Source organism: Haemorhous mexicanus, chromosome 2, assembly GCF_027477595.1.
Source record: "Haemorhous mexicanus isolate bHaeMex1 chromosome 2, bHaeMex1.pri, whole genome shotgun sequence".
Lineage (NCBI taxonomy): Eukaryota > Metazoa > Chordata > Aves > Passeriformes > Fringillidae > Haemorhous > Haemorhous mexicanus.
Window position 1 is genome coordinate 34330162 of NC_082342.1, and position 22022 is coordinate 34352183.

General features: G+C 42.7%; 1 protein-coding gene across 1 annotated transcript in view; it reads right to left on the reverse strand.

Annotated features, from left to right (window-relative positions):
• The window catches only part of LOC132323318 (retinal guanylyl cyclase 2-like), a 40832-nt gene that overhangs the window by 12296 nt on the left and 6514 nt on the right, over positions 1-22022 (reverse strand). The window contains exons 4-16 of the mRNA XM_059838369.1: positions 21442-21526; positions 17440-17536; positions 16795-16929; positions 15449-15529; positions 14290-14466; positions 13289-13445; positions 11749-11898; positions 9744-9892; positions 8192-8355; positions 7703-7895; positions 7446-7620; positions 2188-2286; positions 800-894 (exon numbers count right to left, since the gene is read on the reverse strand). Of these exons, the coding sequence (XP_059694352.1) occupies positions 800-894; positions 2188-2286; positions 7446-7620; positions 7703-7895; positions 8192-8355; positions 9744-9892; positions 11749-11898; positions 13289-13445; positions 14290-14466; positions 15449-15529; positions 16795-16929; positions 17440-17536; positions 21442-21526 (1757 nt within the window). The remainder of the gene's footprint in view (positions 1-799; positions 895-2187; positions 2287-7445; positions 7621-7702; positions 7896-8191; positions 8356-9743; positions 9893-11748; positions 11899-13288; positions 13446-14289; positions 14467-15448; positions 15530-16794; positions 16930-17439; positions 17537-21441; positions 21527-22022) is intronic.

Here is a 22022-nt window from a genome sequence, read left to right on the forward strand (position 1 = left end):
GTCATTGGAACTACACAGCTGAACAGAAATTGGAAACTACAGGATCACTAATCATCCTTTTTGGCAGCACTAGCATTATTAATTGAGAGATTTTACAGCTCATTCTGAATGGAGTATCAGAATAATAACTTCCTCTCCCACCACGGATGGTTTAGCTTGTAAGGTGTGATGCATCTGGTGAACCTTTTTGAGAGTCAATCACCTTTGACTGAAGAAGGGGAGGAAAACCAACAATCATCTTCATGTAAATTAGACCCTGAAAGTACTTCAGGCTTATAATTTCCTGAAAAGCCAATTTATCCCCACTAACTATGTAAAGGTTTCTTTCCCTTGACTAAACCAAACTATTTACCCCAGATCTCCACTTGCAGACATATGAACTTGAATGATTCCACTTGTCATGCAAGATTGTTGGGGGACCTGAGGTCATATTCAGACATTTTATTCTTGGTATTTAAGGCAAGCAAAGCTCCTACCTCTGGCTATTGACAATGTAAGGGTAGAATTATGTTTGAATTATTTAGTACTGCCTTGTTTGGACAATGAAAAGTAGCAGCTTCTGTCAAGGGTGGGCTACATAGTCTACTATATAAATACTTATATCCAGCACATACAGATGACTGCTTGATCCCACAGTCCTTCAATAACTACTTAGTGTATTGAAACAAATGAAAGGGACAGTTTTGGAAGGATTCAACTGAAGGTTGGTGTATGAAGGCCAAAAAAGATAAAAATATGCAAATCCCTCAAGCAAGATGACTCCCCTGTGAAGCGCTTCACACAGCCCTGGCCTTCTTACCCTCAGTTCTGTTTTTCCCCTGGGTATGATTTCATAGCCTTCATTCAGATTCCGAAGTATATCCACTGTACTTTGGCTGACATGAATTCTGTAAGCTGGGAACAGAAGGCAAAACAGCTGGATCATTGTACTGCACACATGCTGTGAATTCCCCACTGCTCCATCCTGACAAGGAAAAGGGCTCCAAAGCAGGAGTGTTCCAATTCAGGTGTGTGGCTGGTGTAGCTGTGTGGTGCTCCTCTATGTAGAGTTTAATGCTGACTGATGGATTCTTCCAGGCAGGGCTGTAAAGAGCACAGGGGGAGAGAAGATCTACGCTTGGGGCTTCCTGGAGAAGGATACCAAACACACTCAGTGTAGAAGTCCATCTCCATAAATATGGTAAGTGGTTTTCCAGGAACATTTCAGCTAGATTTCTGTTTTATCTATTGTGACAGTATAACTAGGGAATGAGAAAGAAATGAAAAATAGCCAACTGTCCTGCTCCAGACACCCAACATAATTTGAAAGCTGGGATGAAGAGAAGAGAGATGGAGTTTGCAAGGGAACATAAAGAAAATGTGGCTCTGCATGTAGATATGTCTGCATTTTTAGTAATTTACTCTACCCAGAGCTGCCATTTAGTCTATGAACAAAAAGGGCAAAGGTGGAGAACTTTATTGAATTCCCATCTTCCCCAGATGGTTTTACAGCCACTGCTGGAACTCACTGGAATTTTTTATTGTTCTGATTGTGTGAACAAGACAGGAAATATTTCTAAAACATTTCCTCCAATGTAGTTTGTTTTGGGTTGAGCTTTTATTTCAATTTTGTCAATCACATTGCCTTCCCCTTTGAAGGATGGGGTATGAGCTGATTAATTTTTTTTTCCATAATAATAAGAAAGAAAAACATCAGTTTGAATATGTAGAGGAAGATCACACAGCTATGAGCTACATTTGCTGAGAGACTGACGTTCAATTTGCCTATTTATCTATATGCATTTCTATTCATGTGTAACAATGTTCTTGCACCTGCAGTGCTCCTGCTGTCTCCAGTCCCACTGGGACTTTCTATGACCACGGATATGATGGAAGCAGTGCCCACCTGTGCTTCAACCCTTGCTTTGTACTGGTCATGAAAGGTAAGGGAATCATTTTGCTGTGCAAGAACAGCTCTGAATTAAGGGTTCTTAGCACTGACTGAAAACAAGATCCAAACCATGTTGGAGGAAAGTAGGGCAAGATTCCCGTTGATTTTGGTCGATGGGATTCAAGTCAGAGAACTGCAGCTGGAAGGCAGGGTCCTAAAGGCCGACCTACAGGGGCAAAACTGGTGCCCTCTCCTTCAGGCTGCTTTGAATTCTGTCATTTGAGTCCCCCCTTTCTTTGACTGTCCCAAATACTCACGCAGGCCTGTGGACTCCATCCTTGAGGCCGTGTTCACTGTGTCCCCGAAGAGGCAGTACCGCGGCATGGTCAGCCCCACCACACCTGCCACACAAGGTCCTGAAAGACACATCAGCTGTGTTACCTGGATGGTCCTGCATAAACCCGGGGGTTCACTGACAAACAAATCTCATCTTCTCCTCTGATACTCAAAAAACCTATTGGGAATGCTAGAGAAGGTTTTCTAAAGATCTCATTGTCCTTGGTGCTTGCTAAAATCAGTCGAAAGTTAAGCATTGCTCTGGATTTCGTGCTGGTGTTTCATGTCTGAGAAAGGTCGTGTGTGGTAGGCCCCCAGATCACCAGCATCTGGGAGAAATTTGCTAAGAGTTCATGGAAACTGAAGGGCAATCATAATCTCATTTTAAAAGGTCTTTTTCCATGTGAGAAAACTAAAGTTCAGATCCTGTGACATGCCCTGTAACGCACTGAAACAGGATTAAAAATCAGCCTTGGGAGTCCAGAGGTGCTGGCAGCACTCTGGACCACCCTGTGTCCCCTTCTTGGAAAAGAAGACACTGTTAGCTGGCCTGTCTAGCCAAGACCTCTTTTTTCCCCTCTTTCTCATTCTTTATACAAGATCTATCCGCTTCCTAAGTAGCTTCCAAAGAATCATTGCCAAGTTGTCAGGGAGAGGTATGTGCGCAAGATCCTCATGATCATGCACAGACTGGGAGATAAAATGTGTGGAAGCCAAACAGCACAGAAAATTTTCATCTGGGGCATTTGGCTTAATGTTAATGTTTAGACTGCACTCTGAAAGAGGAGATGCTAAATTTCATTGCCTACAATAGAAAATATTGGGCCTGCAAAATAAGCACAAAAATAAAAATAAAAAGAAATGTGATAAGATGTGGGGCTTCCTGCAGACAAAAGGCAGGACTCTGTATTTTCCATCAGAGGCATTTATGAGACGTGCCTTTTCAGGCTTTGCCTACCTTTTCAATGTCATGATCCTTCTGAGTTAAGATTTAGTACAACTGATATCTAGGAAATCTTTTCCCGTGCAAGATTACAAGAGATGTGAACATTGTACATCATCAACAGTACCTGAAATGATGCTATAGATTAGGGTTTTCATACTATAAAGAGGTTATAGGTTAAAATGTTGGGTTTAAAACAGTAATAATATAAATAGTAGCAACTGTGGCCTAATTTAGAAGTGATCAGTTACTTAGTTTTGTACAATGTAATTTTATGCTGGTTTTAGTATTATTTTAAAAAATTGAACCTTTATATACTTTTCAGATCTATCTTTAGGATAGTAAAACTCCATTGCTGAAAGCTATGGGGAACTTCACAAGAACCCCTCTTGCTGTGACCTCTGAAAAGTTGTTGCTGCCCAAAGTTGCCAGATTTTAAAATAATTCATGAGGATGCAAAATCAGAGGTAAGAGAGATATTGACTTCTGCCTGATGAATCACTGCTTGATAAAAGATTTAAAAAAAAGAGAGAGGAAGAATGGTTCATACAAAAAATATTACAGGGACTTGAGCAGCATGGATCAAACTGGAAAAAACACAGCAGGCAGAGACTGCTGGATATCATGAAAACCTGATTTTAGGGGGTTTCTTTTAGACTGTCAGTGTACCTCAGACAAAACACTGTTCTTCAGAATCTCCTACAAGTTAATTCCTATCCTTATCAGTATTCTCTAATTTGTTTCAAGCTGTTCAGGAGAGGAACTACTAAATTTCCTCACTAGAGAAGTTTAATTCAGGTTTTCATCCATAGGCACATCTATACACAACTGTAAGGGCACTGTTGATAGTCTCAGCCAAGGACCTTATGTTTCCCTAACTGGTCTTTATTGTGTGCATGGTAATGTTGACATATACACAAAAAATGGTCTTGTTGGAGACTTCTTATTCATGCTTCTGTAAGAGGCTTCCCTGAGACAGCACTATCTCACAAAACACTGCCTCTCTTCTTTTTGTGGTGATAACGTGACAGCAGCAGTCCCAAATCTCACTAAGGACCAAAGCTCCTTCTGTAACAGGTGATGCAAGGACACAAAAAGGTGGTTCCTGTTGAAAAAACAGCCCTCACTGAGGAGGATTTGTGCTCCATTGATTAGAGCATGGTGCTAAGAACATCAGGGTCATGGGCTTGATCCCTGTATGGGCCATTCACTTGAGAGTTGGACTCCATGATCCTCGTGGGCCCCTTGCAACTCAGAGTATGCTATGATTCTGTGATTCCATTTCAGAAGCACAAATAAGGGCAGATGAGCTTCTGCTGTAGTTGGTGGAGACCAACTCAATGTGGTCAACTGAGCCACAAGAGCTTTTCCACTCCTGCCCATGAACAGCTTTACAGGGTTCATTTACAGGTCCTCAAAATGAGTGCAGACTCCCTGAAAGTCCTGGAAACACCTCCATGTGGGTCCCTGAATTCAGGTTTCCTACTCTGTTGTGCAATCACCCAGCCATTTCTGCACAAAGCTCACAACATAGGAGCGGCAAGATTTTTAGGGCAAGGCGTTATCTTTCTAGAATACTGCTTTTAAGCCTGTCCCATTGCAGAAGGTTCTCAGCTCAAAACCAACCCTACCATATAAGCATTCCCAAAATTACACCTTCCCTGTGTTGAAAGCATCTGAGACTTCATTTTCTCACTGCCTTCACCTCATGTGTGTGTTCCCCCTTTTCCAAACAGCATCAGCAGAAGGTTAGGAAAAACTTCCAGTGGTAAATCTTCTACAGTTACAAGTTTCAGAGAGAACCAGACACCCTGTGATGAGGGCATTATGGCCTAGTTGTTTAATTACACAGGTTCATAGGTCTGCTTTGAAGTGTCTCTTTGCCAGGGCTTGCAAGGGTCAGTTAACAAGAGGCTCTGGCTAAGACTCTGCAAAGACCATCAGCAGTGCTGCAGAGTTTAAGAGTAAAGATCAAAGTGCAGGGCTGGCTGCCAGAGAGCCTGACTGATACACAAATCATCTTCAGCCTCTGTGGAAGAGCTTATCTTCTCACCAGTGCTTTGGCTGACTGTCCTGCTCCAGCCCAGGCATGGATAATGGGGAAACAGCTGAGTCAGCCGAGTTATCCTGGACCTGCAGTGAACTCAAGAGAGGACAGCCAAGATTCCAGGATGTGTTTAAAGCAGGGGAGAAAATGCAGACCAAGCACTGGTCCTCTTTGCCTTACCTATGCATTGCCACAAGTGGATCATGGGCAGGGGCCACCAGAAGTTCCCAGAGGTGCAGCTTTCCCTCGGGGTTGAAAAAGCTTGGAAAAAATGCCTATGCCCAAATGCATTTACTGCTTTTTTCTGAAAGGGCATCGTGAGCTCTTCTTGGCAACAGTTTCCAGAGAGCAGCTGAAGTACGTGACTGGGGGTCACACCCTTTCTCCGTCCTTTCCAGTACAGTGAAAGTGTCAGCTAAGTTCTCCTCTCCCCCAAGAGCTTTCCCGAGGCTTTCATGATGCTGATCATTCCCTCTTCATGCATCTTTTCTCAGGAGAAACGGGGTCAGGGGTTAATCAAACTCAGCCGTCATCTCCGTGCTCAGAGAGCTGGTTTGCTTTGGAACATGTGTTTGTGGCTGCTCCCATGACAGTATGATGCTGCCAGATCTATGCAAAACAAGATCTGCAGAGCCCTCCACCCTCTTCCCCTCACACCCAATACAAACAGTTCATAGCAATTCTGCTTTCCAGATATCCAGAGTTCATAAAAACAAAAAAAATGTTACTACCCCCTGTAGACATCACCCAGGGATGTATTTTTCGCCAACTGCATGGGAGATACATTGCAGAACTGCTGCCAACAGGCAGCAGCAGATGTTGCACAGCAAATTCCTCTCTTTTCATGTTGAAAATATGTTGCTGGTGCTCCAGAGACTCCTGCTCCGGGCAAGACAATCTGAAGCCATAGTCTCATCTAATTTCTGACAGAGTATAAAACACACAGTGCTCCTGCAATCATTTCTTAATGCTTTACACTTCTGTGAAGGGTCAGCTAAGAATCACAAACTTCAAAGAAAACAGTAGGGAGATGTGGTTTAGAGATAACTCCAAAAGAGGATCTTATAAGGTCTAGGATTCATAATATTGATTTTAACTCTGCTAAAGTCATAGCTCTGTTCTTGGGATATTCTGATTGAGATACTTCCTTTATTCTGCTTTTGTTTCCCAACATGTACATAAGGAACTGGGATACTGACATCTGCAAAATGCTTGCATGCTAGAGCTCCAAAAGCGTGGATATTATCAGATAAGCAGAAGGATAAAACCCCATATATTATTGGGTCAGACTCCTGGGCATTCTTAGTCATTGTCTGGCTTCCCACAGTGAGCAACACCCGGTACTTTAGAGGAAGAATCAGGAAATGTGGTGACAAACAGCTGGGAAAAAATCCATTAATGGTTGTCTAAAAAAATGTATAAAATTATAAAGGTTCATATATATTATACAAATGCTGTTTCATGATAATAGCAGATGTATTTTCCTACATTTAAAATACTTTTGCCTATATAACAGTAGTTCTACTGTTTTGGAATTTTTTGTTTTACTTTGAAGTTTAATTACATTTTGCGTGTATATATATATATATATATATATATATATATATATATATATGATAGTATTGATAGATATATCTCAAAGGTGTATTATGTGTATTGAGATATATATATATATATATATATATAGAGTGTATTGATATATATATATATCAAAGGAATTTCCTCCTTTCATTTTAAGCAAGCAACCTTTCTGTTGGTTGAATACATGATGACTTCTACATCAGAAATAAAGTTTTCTTTATAATATAACTTTTTCTTAAGAGATGTATCACATTTTTCTTCCAGTATATCCTACCTGTAATAAATATCTCCAGTCTTTTTATGCTTTCACTTTATATGCCAGGGCTTCTGTGCTTTTTCATTTCAGAACAGACAAAGACATCACTGATGTCCCACCTCTGAAGGTCCTATGGCACATTAAAGAGCTATCCACATGATGAAACCCTTGTGACTAACATGCCATTCTGCCTCATGGCTGAGACAGAATACAAAATCTCCCCTTAAAATGATACTAAGCCACTTTCCTCCACAAACCCTCTCTGGGTTTTGTTTTTCCATTTTAACTGCCTTGTTGATGTGGAAGATTTTAAAGTGTCTTGTAAGGGTGTTTTTTGGAGGGCAGGCATGAAGAAAGCATTCCAAGTTGGAAATGCAGTGGAGAAGGAGCTCTCTGATGTTCAGTTTCCTACCTGTGTGCAGCCCAATTCGTATCCTGAGGGGAATGTCTGGCATGTGCCTCATTTTGAATGTTCCCACAGAGCTGAGGATGTCCAAGGACATGTTGGCTATTTCAGCTGCATGCTTGTTTCCATTCCGTTTTGGGAGCCCTGAGGCAACCATGTAGGCATCACCAATTGTCTCCACCTAGCAAATACCATCACATTAAGAAATAAAAATAGAAATTGCAAAAGATGGAAAGGAAACACAGAATAAAATTACTTCTCACCTTGTAAACATCATGGTTTCCAAGAACAGCATCAAACAGAGAGTAAAGGTCATTCAGAAGGTCAACCACTTCAATGGGTTCACTGAGGGCTGAAATGGATGTGAAACCCACAATGTCATTGAAGTAGATGGTCACCTGGTCAAAGTACTCCGGTTCCACAGTGCCACCAGTCTTGAGGGCTTCTGCCACTGAACTGAAACACCAACAAAAATAAGGTGGCAGGGAGCAAACCTTTTTCTAGTGCATGCTCAAGAGCTCAGACACCTGGTTTTCTGTGTTCAGATCTTCCACTATATGGAAGATCTGAACACAGCGTTGATTAGAGTTTCTTAGTTTGACTTGAAGGTGCTTGTCAAAATTGATGGTCAGGTCTACAATGTTGCTCATTTCTGGGGAAGGGTGTTGTCCAGACTAGATATGGGCTTGTTTTGGGGTGGTTTTGGTTTGGTTTCCTGGGGATTTTTTACCACTTAAAGTACCAGTACTCACGGTGGAAGCATTTGTGACAGCAGTTTTTCTGTCTTCTGTTTTTCAACCTCCAGCTCTTCGGTCCGCTCGCTGATTAAATCCTCCAGGTTGCTGGAGTACTGCTCAAGCATCCTGAGCATTGAGTCAATGATATTGGTCTTTTTCCCTTTGTTGATGGTTTTGAACTGGAAAATCAAACTGCAGAGTTATTTGTCTGTCTCTTTACACCACTGTAGCACTCTGAGTTTGGAAAGGAAAAAAAAGCAAACATTTCTTTGGAGGTGTCATGCTAAAGACTGGATTTTTCAATGGCAAAAGTTCGAAGATAAAGGAAAAGGTGAGTTAGAGGGTGAATTTGCATCAATCAGTGAGAGTTAGGTGAAACACAACCTTACAGTAGTTGTCAACATGTACATTGTTACAGAGTCTTGTCAGGCTGCCGGTTCGCAACCCCATTTATCCCATGAACAATCTTTAGGGTAACTTGCAAAACTTTGCATTCAGAGGCACAAAGTTCGGGGTGTTAGCAACACTTACAACCTTTTTACATCACTTAAATCCACCTTTGCACACTGACATGCATCTGTACTGCCACCTCCATTCCCAGTTCTTCACTGAGTTGTGCTTTCTCCTCCTGACCTGAAGTTGAGCTGCTGGAACTTTTGGACATTTTGGACAATTTGTGACTGTAGAGGCTACCTTAGACCCAACAGCGGAGTCAGCAGGTTCAAAATTTTTCACAGCTTCATAGAACCAAAAGACAAAAATTAAGCATATTTGTTTACCTGTTTTGTGGAAATGCCCTGAAGTTGTGTCAGGGAAGGTTCATATTGGATATTGATATTTTTTTTTCACAGAAGGGGTTTGTAAAAGCTGTTTGGAACAGACTGCTCAGGATGGAGTTATCACCCCTGTTAGAAACATGTGGATATGGCACTTGAGGACATGGTTTAACAGCACACATGGTGGTGGTACGGGGTTGATGATTGATGGTCTTAAAAGTCTTTTCCAACCTTAACGAGTCTATTATTCTATCACCTTATAAGAACACAGGAACTAAATTGCTTGATCAGAAAGGGAGTTATTTTGCCAGTACCTGTCCATGAGACTGGCCAGTTACAGATATCTGGGAAAGCTGTTTAAACAGGCCTCAGGGACAGTCATATTTGCCTGGTATATTCTCCAAGCTTTCACCAGTCTGGAATTCAGAGACCTCCTATGCCAAATGTTGGGTCTTTGCCTTTAACAGTCTTTGGTGAATTTTCCTTATAGTCACCATTTAAATACTTAAGAAGATTAAAATAAAATTGGTCTGAAAGTGAATAATTTACAAATCTTTCATCTCCTTGACACCCTCTCTGCAGGTACACTGCTAATGTGAAGATATCAAGCCCATGTCCAGGCTGCGTCATCACCCCTAAGTCAGGACAAGTCTAGGGCTCTGCAACTTCTTCATTCTTTAATAACTGAGTTAAAGCAAAAAAAAAAAAAACAAAAAAACAAACCCAAACAATAAAACACTTCCCTGCCAAGAACAAACAACGGGATTACACCAGCTTCTTTATTTACTGACCTTATGAAACACCTCCTCAAAGGTTGGACGTCGTTCAGGGGCTTCAGCCCAGCATTGCTTCATTACCTGGATGCATGCCAGGGGGGCTACCTCAGGAGCTATGTTTGGGCGACACAGGGGAGGGGGCTTCTTCACTTTCTTTATAATTTCTGTGGCAAAGAGAAGGATGGGAAGCACATTGTAAGATGGAGGGCCTTGATGGCGGCAAAGGACGTGGACCTTTCTTTGTGTCCCTGTCTTGCTTCTTCAGCTGTCACTCTTAGTCCTCAGCACCCAGTGTCTGTGCCAAATGAAGCTGGAATTTTCTGTTTTCTCTGTCAGGAGTCTCTTGAAGGATTTAAAGAAGATTCATGTCCCTGGAGAACTAGGTTATGAGTAATAAAGTGGCTGGATGGGGGAAGGATGTGTGACAGATGGATGTGTGAGCCTGCAGGCTTGTATTTAATGAAATTGCCTCTGACTCTCTCCACTAGGACCTGCTGTGTTCTAAGACAGAAGAGGTTTATGGCTGAGCCCAGACAGGAAGGATACCAGCCTCTGATGCTTCATCATTAACTGGGAACCAGGACGTAGGAGGTTGCTGGGAGTGGCAACAGTGGAAAGTATGTTAAGGGGGAGAGGTTGAGTTCAAAACAGTGTCTGGGAAATGACTCCCTGTCTAGATCTCCCTTCCTAGAAATGAGGCTTGTAAAGAACTGGGCTTGGGTTTTCAAACCTTGAGAAGTCAGTCTTTTAACACCCACGAAAGTTATGGTATTTGAAATCTTATTTTGCTCAGGGCAGAGAGGCAAACGGAGTGACAGCCTCCTTATCTGGCAGGAATCCTGCTGTTGCTGCGAGTACTCAAAGATTTTCAGCATTTACAGCCTTCTTTAAAGATCTTTGGCTCATCCCCCCAGACTCTGCCAAATGAACTAATCAAAACATCTGGCTCTAATATTTCCAGGGGCAGCTGAGAGGAAATGCCTTCCCCAGATTGTTTAAATGTTCACAAGTGAAAGCTCCTTAGGACTGAGACACAATGCATGGAAATTCATCATTTTATCAGCTTAGAAAACAGGACTGAACTGTGTTCAACATTTGCTAGAGGTTCTGCAGGAGGGATGAGGAGGGAGAAACCTGCTAATTGCATCATAGTCTACATCACAGGTCCAGCTCTGATTTACAGAGTGGGATACATCATTAACATCATTGTCATTGCATTGTGACAGCAGCTTCAGGCATAGAAAAGTCAGGGCCCCATTTTTCCACCTGAACTGGCACATACTAAATTGTCATGCCCCACTTGATGGTTGTCCAGCTTAAAATGTGTTGAGAATGGGCTGTCACTGAAATCAGCTAATTTTAGATTGTTGTCACTCCCTCCCTGTTTAAGTGCTTGTGACCTGACACTGCAGTGTGTTTGTTCTTCCCACGGATGCACAACATGGTTGCACCATGAGCAGCTCCCAAAGAGTTCACCTGTTTGTTGTTCCTGATACACATAAGCAAAATGATACATCACTTCAACCTCTGTTGAAGAGAGAGTCTCTTTAGAAAGGAAAGAATCAAGGACAAATAGATGGGCAGATGGACGAATTAGGATGTTGGCAAGGGGTCCAGCTCCAAAAACTTCAGCCTCCATGATGCACAAAAAAGGGCCAATGAGTGGGAAGAAAAGGAGTTTCTAAGCTATGGGAAGTTCTGCCCTCAGATTACACCCCATACTATGATGAAAAGTCCGAGTTTGCCCAGGGAAATGGAGGTGCTGCAGGGGCCTGAAGCATCCTGGAGAGCACCCAGAACCCCGATCCCAGTGAAAGCAGTGATGAGACATGTACCAAGGCTGTGATGAGAACTACACATTTTGTTGTGTATTATGAATGTTGTGTTGAAAACACACTTCTGCCACTGAAGAAGGTCATGAGACTAATACACTATTGCCTTATTAGTAAAGGGACTTGGCCAGGCCTTTTATAAAGTGCTCTGCACAAAGCCTTAAAAGTATACTGCAGTCATTGCCTACCTTCAGCTGAGAGTTCTGATGTGCAGTAAGGTGGACCCCGAGCAACAACTTCTTGCAGGATGATTGCAAAGCTGTAAATGTCCCCTTTGATTGTGCCTTTTCTGCACATGTCTGGGTCCCGCAGTAACTCGGGAGCTGTCCAGAGCAATTCTAAAAAGATTTCAGAGCGTCACATTTCTTACACTTTAACTCAGACTATTGCAAAGTAAGTGCCTAAATCAATACCTTATGTCAGTCATTTGATGAAAGGTTGGAAAATATTACATTATTTACTGAATCAAATCTTTTACTTCTAGTGGTATGTTAGAAATACTAAACTTCTGTGCTGCCAAAAAAAAAAAAAAAAAAAAAAAGAATTTTCCAAGTTTTACTCTATGGTTTTTTTTAAAAAATGCCACACCAGCAATTTCTATCATATAACACCAGCCTTGAACTTCAACATAAGAAGTCATCTCACCACTGCCAGAAGCTTTAACACCATTTTTTTGAATGAAAATGTTCCTGAGACAAAATATTGGCATCAAATATTGAAATCCTTGTTACAGTTGTTGCTCTTTTACAAAGCAACAATTAACAACATATTTTCTGTAGTTCTTTTAGATGAAAACAGTTTTTGTTAAAGCAGTTTGTGACAATCTGATGCACAGTCTTTATAATCCAATAGTTCAAGTGACAAAAGACGCAGTTGTGAAATATATCCACCTTCATGAAGAAATGAATCTTCAAACTGAGATTTTGTTACCCTGGTAACTGTGCATTCTGAGTAATGGGGATACGGAAAATTTCTGCCACTGCAAATGTGTTTATCTTCTGTAAGGAAGGAGAAGAAAGTCCTCTGTCTAACAACTGCCCTATCTGAGACCCTGAAAAGCTGTAAGCATCAAATCCCATGACAGAGGGATCACACCATGAAATGCTGTTGGAAAACAGGTTTCAAGAATAAATTGGGATACCAGAGGAACCCGAAAGCAATGGCCATGTGAAAGAAATCCTGTCCAAGTCTCCAAACCTGGTCCCATAAGGGTTGTTCTTAAGTGGTGGGACTCTCATGTGGCAGCCTCTGGTGACTGGCATGTAGAGGACCTATTTCAAAGAGACCTACATAATTTTGTGTTTTAGATGACTTATTTTAACAAGAAAAAGTGTCTTTTCATTTGGGATAACATAAACCCTAAATATAGGATTGGGTCTAAGGATGTGAAGCTATTCTACTGGCTGCAGTACTGATAAGATTTCAGGGACAATTCAGTCCTTCTCCAGCTGCAGCAAGCTGAAGTTCTGTCACTGCTTACAGTAAAATATATTTTCTTTACCACATCTCTCTGCTATTTGCATCACTTTCAGGCACTCTGAAAAAAACCTTGGCTTACCCTTTCTTATAACAATGCATGGTATGGAGGAAACTAGATGTAGGGAGATTGAGCATGAGACTGAGCACACAAGTGGCCTTGTGTGGCCACTGGCCTGAAATTGTACTTGGACAAACATATGTTAAATCAATGGACAAATATTTAAAAAAAAATTTCCTCATCACACCTACCTTCTGGGGATGGCTGAATATAGGGGCATTTCTGTGCCTCTAAGATCTCATTATAACCATAGTCAGTGATCTTCAGGACAAACCGGCCATCCACAACACAGTTACGAGACTTGAGACGTCCATGGGCAAAATCTCGGTGATGCAAATATCTGATTCCCTATGAAACACAGAAAAAAATCCAGGCTGATCCTTAAGAATTATCTTATCCATCAGCACTCAGAGACACCAAGCCACTTTGTCACCTCAGATGGCATCAAATGCAGCATTGACTCTAGGTCAAATGCAGAAACGATCAAAACAACAAACTATGAGAGAAGTTTAGAAATGGATTAGGCACATGACATAGGTTTGTCTGGACCCTAAAGCAGTAAAGGTCTGACAACTTCAGGAAGAGCCAGATGCCTCCCTCTGTAGCCCTACATCTCACTGCACCCAGAAGTTCTGCTTTTAGGCAAGGATAAGAAAGTGGACACAAGTGTTACGAAATAGTTAGGTCAAAGGAAGTCATGAAGAGCTGGGTCTCCCTGCCTGTCTCTGCCAAGGAGGTTCAGAAGGCAGATCACAGACTACAAGAATGGTTCTGGTGGTCTTCTCTGGAATTCACCTGTCCCAGATTAGCAGTTCACCATTAAGACATGAAAACACGGGACATGATTGGAAGCGTGGACGCTGCTAAAGGGGCCATATTTGCAGCCATCTACGGTGGATGCATTTCTGACTTATGCCAAGAAAGGGCCTTTGCAATGAATAAATTTGTCACAAAATTCTGTTGTTGTGGTTGATCAGTTGCAGCCTGATACATAGTTTTAGTCTCTTGTCCTGCTGTGTTGCTGTAGTTCTATTACCCCAAATGGTGCTTCTCTCAGATGGAAACAAAATACAATTATATCCAGATTTGTTTTCCCTGTGTTAATATTAAAAAACCAACATTCTGAATAAAATAGCTTAGTCCTCATAAAAGTCCCCTTCAGATCATGCCTCAGCAGGAGCAATGGGTTTACTTTAATTAGATCCATCACAAGAGAGGACTTGAACATCCAGTCCAGTTTCATATCCTCATTTCTCAGCAAGTCCTCCAGGCTGCCTCGTGAGCAGTACTCTGTCACTATGGCAAAGATGCCACAGTCTGAGAAAAAGCCCAGGAACAGATTCACATTTTCATGACGCAGGTCTTTCATCTGAAACAAGACAGCGAATCACAGTGAGACCAGGTCAGCCAGACATCTGCTTGGTAGCTCCTTGGTATCACTAGATGCCCTTTTCACACTTGTACTCCCAAACAGCCTTCCACAGAGAGATGGGGATGCAAACAACCTCTCTGGTGCCTATTCTTGGCTACTCAACACTCTTTTCAAGTTTTGTTTTCCTTAGTCTATCTATTATACAAAGAAAGCAAGATAACAAAAGCAAACTAAACAGAAGTTTGTGTTTTGTTTAGACAAACTGAATTGAATCTTTCACTAGGCCAGAATGGCTTTGCTGGGGTAGATTAAGTTCAGCATGTGGATCTTGCTCTGAACTGGAAACAATACCATACCTAGACAGTCCAAAGTCATCCATCAGTGGTGTCTTTGGAGGCATGCCCTGGTAAATTTGTTGCTTTTACATGCATAAAAATGCCACTGCTATGTTAGCAATAGCTGTCAACAACTAATGCCCTTGAATTTGGAAAACAAGTATGCTTTCTTGTCATTTGTAACAATAAAATTGAAGACCAAAATTAGGCATCTGAGAGGCATCTTAGGTGGAAACACAAAGCAAACTCCCTAGAAATGCACAACTGTGTCACACTGTCAGCATAATACATGAAAACATCTACCAGTGCCTCACACTGTGGAGGGATGAGTTCCCCAAACCACTCTGCCTTTGCAGGCAAGGTCGCTTGAAGGACTCATTGTACATTTAACACTGCACCAGTTTGGAAGTGGTAGGTCCAGGGTGGGGTTTTACAAGCTGCTGACTGACATATGGATCTTGGTAAATTTGTCAGATGCAGCTGTGCATGGTCCACTCTGCCACATTTCACCAGACAAGACTCACTGACAACCACAATGCATGATTGAATGGATAGACATGAGGCAAGGGCAACAAACACACCCTGAAGCCAAAACCACCCCCTGAGAAACCTTCCCTCCACATGTCATTATCCCATATTCCTACCTTCCTTAAGATGCTGGTGGAGCTTTGCCTCAGATTGTGAACTGCTCCTGTCTCAAATTTCTTCAGCCACACCTGGTCTCCCTGTACACAATCACAGAATCAGAAAATGGTTAAGGTTGGAAGAAAGCAGTGATGGACCATCTAGTCCAACCTCCCTGCTTAAGAAAGGTTATCCTAGAGCACGTGGAACAGGACTGTGTCCAGGCAGTTCCTGAATATCTCCAGTGAGGGAGACTCCACATCCTCCCTGGACAATCTGTTTCAGTGCTTGGTCACCTGCACAGCTAGGTTCTTCTTCATGTTCAGGTGGAGCTTTCTGTGCACCAGTTTCTTTCTCTTGCCTCTTGTCCCCTGAGAAGAGCCTGGCTCTGTCCTCTTTATGCCCTCCCTTCAGATATTTGTAGACATCAGGGAGGTGCTCTCTCAGTTGTCTCTTCTTGAGGCTGAAGAGGCTCAACTCCCTCAACCTTTCCTCTTAAGAGAGCTCCAGTCCCCTAATCCCAATACAGGTGGGTGACTGACAGAGCAAATCTCTGAGCAACAGAAAATATTGGGGTCCAGGTCTGAATTTCAGGTCCTTGACTTTGAAAGTGGCTGGGGATTTTTAATGACCTTGGCAACAGATTATTTATATACTGAACCCAAATAAGAATATCCACAGCAAACCCTTAAAAAAGGGGTGAGGCAGAACCTTCACCTGGATCACAACTTCATGCCTGGAAGGTTTCTTAGTATCTGATAAACAGCAATAAATTGATTTAAAAGGAAAATACCTCAGACCAGAGCTTTTCTCTGGCATTAATGATTGATCAAATTTATTTTGCTCCTCTTTAGGAACAGTTACCATGCCATTTTTTCAAAAAGCTGCATTTTCAGGAAAAACCTGATGGATGGCATGAGTTTTCTTGGCCATTGCCTCTGCTTAAGCTCCATCCAATCCTATTGCCACAAAGGGGAATTGAGCGTCCATTTGTGTATTTGGATCCTGTCTTGTAATAAAGTTCCTTATTAGAGATGTCACCAAATAAAGAGTGTCTTGTAAGAAAGGTTCTTTATGGTGCCACCACCTTAGGTGCTGACTTCTCTAACAGGACCAGACTGCAATGTTACATGTGTATTTTGAATATTCCCATCCCACATGACTCCAGGTGTCAGGGTGAGGGTTGGGACAGAGTTGCCTTAAACACTGCCAAGTCCATGCTTGGGAGTAACTTATTTTCATACTTAGGGTTTGCTCAAACTATCTCCATCCCGGGACCTACAGTACGGCAGCCAAACGCTTTTCCCCCTGGAGCAGTCCAGTGAACAGAAGCAGTGGGAGAAGGCTGCTTGAGGTCCCCACCTACCTCATACAAAGCCACATTGGAGGTTTCATGGGTGGCCACTGTGCTTTTCAAGGAGGCGGAGCGGGTTACGGATATCAGGCTTCTGTTCTTGGCTGCTATGCTGTTTGCATCAGTCAGACTGTCCAAGGTCAGCCTCTGGAAGGCAAGGAAAGCAGGTGCTAGGCAGCTACCACCTCCTGGTGTAAAGTTCCACTCCAGCTCCACCTTCCAGCATGGATTTCTGGGTAGGGAAATCATGGGAATGTCCCCTAGCAGATCACCCGCTCTGGGTATGAACCATTCCTATGAATGGACCAGGAATGGTTCCCAGTATATTTGAATGCAGACACTTTATTTTAGAAGGTAAGATGGTTTATCTTTTTGGGCATGCCTTGTGGTGTACCATCTAACCTCAAGAACAAGGAATAAGCCCTGGCAGTTAGAAGAAACACAATCAAGGTTATGATTTTACATCATCATAAAAGCTCTGACATCTTATCTGAAACTCAAAAGCGCTCAGTATATGGGAAATTTTCTAATTTGCAGGGGAAAATGACATTAAGAAGTGAAATGATGCCTCCAGAGCTTCTTGAGTATGAAAATACCACACAGCAAATCTGTTCTAGAGTGTTCCACCAGATTCCTTTCATGAGTAGAAAGACTCACCTTTCTATGTATCTCTGGGTTGATGAAGACGAGGTCATCCAAGGTCAGTATGATCTTGTTCGGACCCCTGAAAAGCTGGTTGTTCAAGATACTCTGCCTGCAAGAGTTGGAGAGCCACAGTAATCAAGTTTAGGTAGTGCATTGGGTCTGACCGAGGCAGCATTCCCAGCCCTTACAGGGCTGTGCTTTGCACTGGTAGCTGAATGGGTGCTGATAACAGACCAGTGTTTTGGCTACTGCCAAGCATCAGTGTCCTTCTGACATTCTTCCTCCTCAGCAAAGGGGATGGGAGAGAGCAAGATCCTGGGAGGGGACACAACCGGGGCAGCTGACCCAAATTAGCCAAAGGGGTATTCCATGCCACATGACATCAGCTCAGATACATAAGATAAGGGAGAGAGGAGGAAGGGGGGCATTCATGAGTTTTCAATGTTTGCCTTCTGGAGGAACCATTACATGTGCTGAAGCCCTGCTTCCCAGGAAGTGTCCGAACATTGCTGCTTATGGGAAGTGGAGACTGATCTGTTTCCTCTTCAGCTCTTGCATGCACAGATCTCCGCTTGTTTCTTTCTTTTTGCTGTAATGAAACTGCCTTATCTCACCCTACTGGTCATTCTACATCTTATTCTCTCCCCTGTCCCAGTGGGAAAGGGAGTAATAGAGAAACTGAGTGGGCACCTGGCACCCAGCCAGAGTCAAATTGCTACGGGTAGGTAGCCAGTTTGCACCTCTTCTGAATTCCCCACACCTGGCTTCCCTGCCCCATTGGACCCTGCCTGCAGTGCTGCATCCAGCTCTGGGGCTCCTGACTTACAAAGGTCATGGACCTGTTGGAGCAGGTCCAGAGAAGGCAATGAAGATGATCAAGGGTCTGGAGCACCTCTGTTATGGAGGCAGCTGAGACAGCTGGGACTGTTCAGCCTGCAGAAGAGAAGGCTTCGGGGATTCCTTAGAGCACCTTCCAGTGCCTAAGGAGAGGGGCTACAAGAGAGCTGGAGAGGGACTTTTGGCAGGGACATGGAGTGACAGGACAAGGGGGAATGGTTTCCAGCTGAAAGAGTGCAGGTTTAGATCAGATATTAGGAAGCAATTCTTTTCTGTGATGGTGCGGAGGCAGTGGCAGATGTTACCCAGATAAGCTGTGCCAGCCCCACCCATGGAAGTGTTCAAAGCCAGGTTGGCTGGGGCTCTGAGCAGCCTGGTGTAGTTGAAGGTGTCCTTGCCCATGGCAGAATGGTTGGAATTACATGATCTTTAAGGTCTAAAATGGTGTGGGAGTGGGGATGGGCGTTGGTGAAAGAAGTGGAGTCATGAATTACCCGTTTCAACATGGATAGCAACAAAAGTTATCATATCAAAGGGTCTCATCACAAATAGACAACTGGATTTAATCTGCTTACAAATATTAATTGGATGTGTACGTAAGCCATGTTTTGTTTTGCTCTCTTTTATTTGTCATATCCCAAATCATTCTCCATTAGGAGACAAAAACAAGTTTTATTAGTCCAGCTGGTCTGGTCATGAGGAAACCACATTTAGGCACACCAGCCTTTCTTAGGGACTGAAGCTGAAGTGTAGTTAATTTATAAGAGCTGCCTGGACACAAGTAACTGTCTAAGCATTCTGTCTGAATGTCTATATTGTAGCATGGTGCATTTTGAAGCACAGAGCAAGATGTGCCCTTGTAATGGTCACAGGTTTATACAGAGGGAAAAGCTGCAGGGGATGAGCAGTATGGCACACGTGACATCACACCTCATCATTTTGATCCCGTTGCTTCAATGGACATCAGGGTCTTACACTGAGCACAAAGCAGCAGTATCTATTAGACAGTCAAAAACGCCTCAACCTGGAGCAGAAAAGGGAAGGGAAAGCTCCCCCATTGCCCTCACTGTCACTTTTTTTGCTTAAGGAATTTTGTTAACACTACAGCAGACGACTGATCTGCACTCTCCTGCTTCCCTGATGAGGTGGACAATAGGGATTATTTCTGCTGATGTTACTGTAGGATACCACCACATAAAATAACCTCAAATCACCACAATTCACTTTTCCTCTCGATGTATCATTCTGGACATTTTAGAAGAGCACGGGCAGCTTTTTGAAGCTGAGAGGAAGCCTTGGCCACGTTACCACAGGCTTTACTTGGGACGACATTTCTCTAAACACACTGTCCCAAGCCACCCAACTTATCTTCATGAAAAAAATCATCACTTATGTACCTTTCACAAGTCCATCTGAAAAACCTTGCTTGATAAATCACATCCTCTCCCTAAGTAGGGAGGAAAGCATCCCTCTGCCAAAAGCTAAGCAGAGAGAGTGGAGTGACTCATTTAAGGTCATGCACCAGATCCTTGATAGAGCTTAGACCAGAGCTTCCACATTTCAAATCAGACCATGCTGTGGTTTAAATTTAGTTCCAGACATGCCCCTTCCTAATATAAATCATTGTCTGAGTCATGCTGGATTTTTCGTCCCTTGCAGATGGCCATACATCTTTTCTCATGACCAAACCTTCCCAAGCACAGCCTGGTGCTTGTGGAAGAGCTTACGAATAGAGTAGGCAGAAACATTGTCATTTATTTACTTAATTGTAGAGGCTGGTGGCCTGCAAACAGAGCAGGGTTTCAAAGAGTGGGTGGGTGGAGGCAACCTCATCAGTGTCTGCAGATCTATCAGAAGCAGCTGTGAAAGTGACGGAGCTGTTTGGGGTGTTCCGTGCCTTATTTCTGGGTTTGAAGGGATGATTCAGGAATGGAGACCAAACATGTCTTGGAGTTGAGAGGCAAATCTGGAGGGAACAATCTAGGAACTCTGCTCTGCTGAAGTCATTGCTGCTCAGTAAATATGCCCTCTAATTTCAGTCTATTTTCACTCTAAGTTCGGTCATGTGGACATCAATAATTAGAGACAAACTACTCCAGGGGCTAGAGTGACCTTGCCAAGAGCAATCCATAGGTCCTGGACCAACCAATCCATTCTGGCACATATCTACCTTGGATATAGAGTTGGGACTCAGATGTGACATGAAATTATGGGAAATTATTCCTTCCCCAGAACACTACTGACTCTAAAGATCTCATGCCTAGAGCAATACATATATAATGGGAATGACCAGGGAGCAGAACCCCAGGTCAAAACAGGGAGTGAATCAACTTGATAATAAAGATGTTTCCTAAATAATGGCTTCAAATTCTCTCCAGAGGTGTTTTCTTTCTTTTTAGTGCATGAAGAAAACACAGAGGGTCAGCCTCACATGTTTAATTGGAAACATGATTATATTAAAGACAGAAATTCAGGCAAGAATGATCTGGAGTAAGAAAAATACTTGGTTTCAACCCTCATGGTCCCATAACAGATTCCTGTCTTTGGTTTATACACCATCCTTTGCACTTCCAAAGTGATAACCACCTTCCAAATGCTTCAGAAACGTCCAGAAACAGACTGCTGGAGCAGGGCAAGGGTGTGAGGAGCCCTTCCTCTCAGGAGGAAGGAGCAGCAGGGGCAATGTGGGATGAACTGACTGCAGTCCCCGTTCCCTGGCCCCTGTGCCACTGGTGGGGAGAAGTAGAGAATTTGGGAGTAAGTTAAGCCTGGGAAGAAGAGGGAGATGGGAATAAGGTGTTTTTAAGCTTTTATTTTATTTCTCATTATCTTACTCTGATTTGATTGGTAATAAATTTAATTTCCCCACATCAAGTCCATTTTGGCTGTTGTGGTAATTGGTGAATGATCCCCTCCTGACCCCATCTTGATCCATGAGCCTTTTGCTATATTTTCTCTCCCCAGTCCAGATGAAGAAGGGAGAGATAGAATGCCTTTGGTGAATGCCTGGCATGCTGCCAGGGCCAACACACCAAAAATGTGAAGAGATATGTGGCTGAAGAGCCAAGAGCAAAATCAGACCTTCTGTGTGTGCATAATCTAAACTGCTGGCTAAAGCACAAGCCTAACAGAGAAGTTAAAAGTGGCACTAACTCAAATACATGTTGCAGTTCTCACCTGATGAGAGAAGCCAGGCCCACAGCACACAACACCAGGACAAATAGGAGCATTACTCCCAAGAAAATGACAGCAGGTTCAATCCCTGTGCAAAAGTGGGAAAAGAATCAGTGAATTAGAAAATCATTTTGATTTAGGCAATAATATTAGAAACATCAATATCAGGCCATTGGATTAAAAAGTCAAATATTCAACCAAAAGAATGCTGGAAGACAATTTTAATGCAATGTTTGTTTATGAATACACAAATACTAACTTGGCATACATAAGACTTCAGCTATGCTAATTGTTTATTTCCATACACTTTTTTTTTTCTAAACCAGACTTAGGGCAGTTTTTCTTCAAGTAAATAAATAGACTCATGGGGAAGTCTTAAGTTTTAGAGGAAGTTTCTGCAAAGTTCATAACTTTTTAACATTTGACCCTTTTCTCTCGAGGAATTGGAACGCTGAAAAATCTTTATCTTGTGGTACCAAACCAACAGCCAGGGTGAGTCACTGGCCCATCTGGGCATTTTCATTCTCTGCTGCAGATTTCTAATGCTGAAAAGAGAAGAAGAGGAGGAGCAGCAGAAGGTTGAT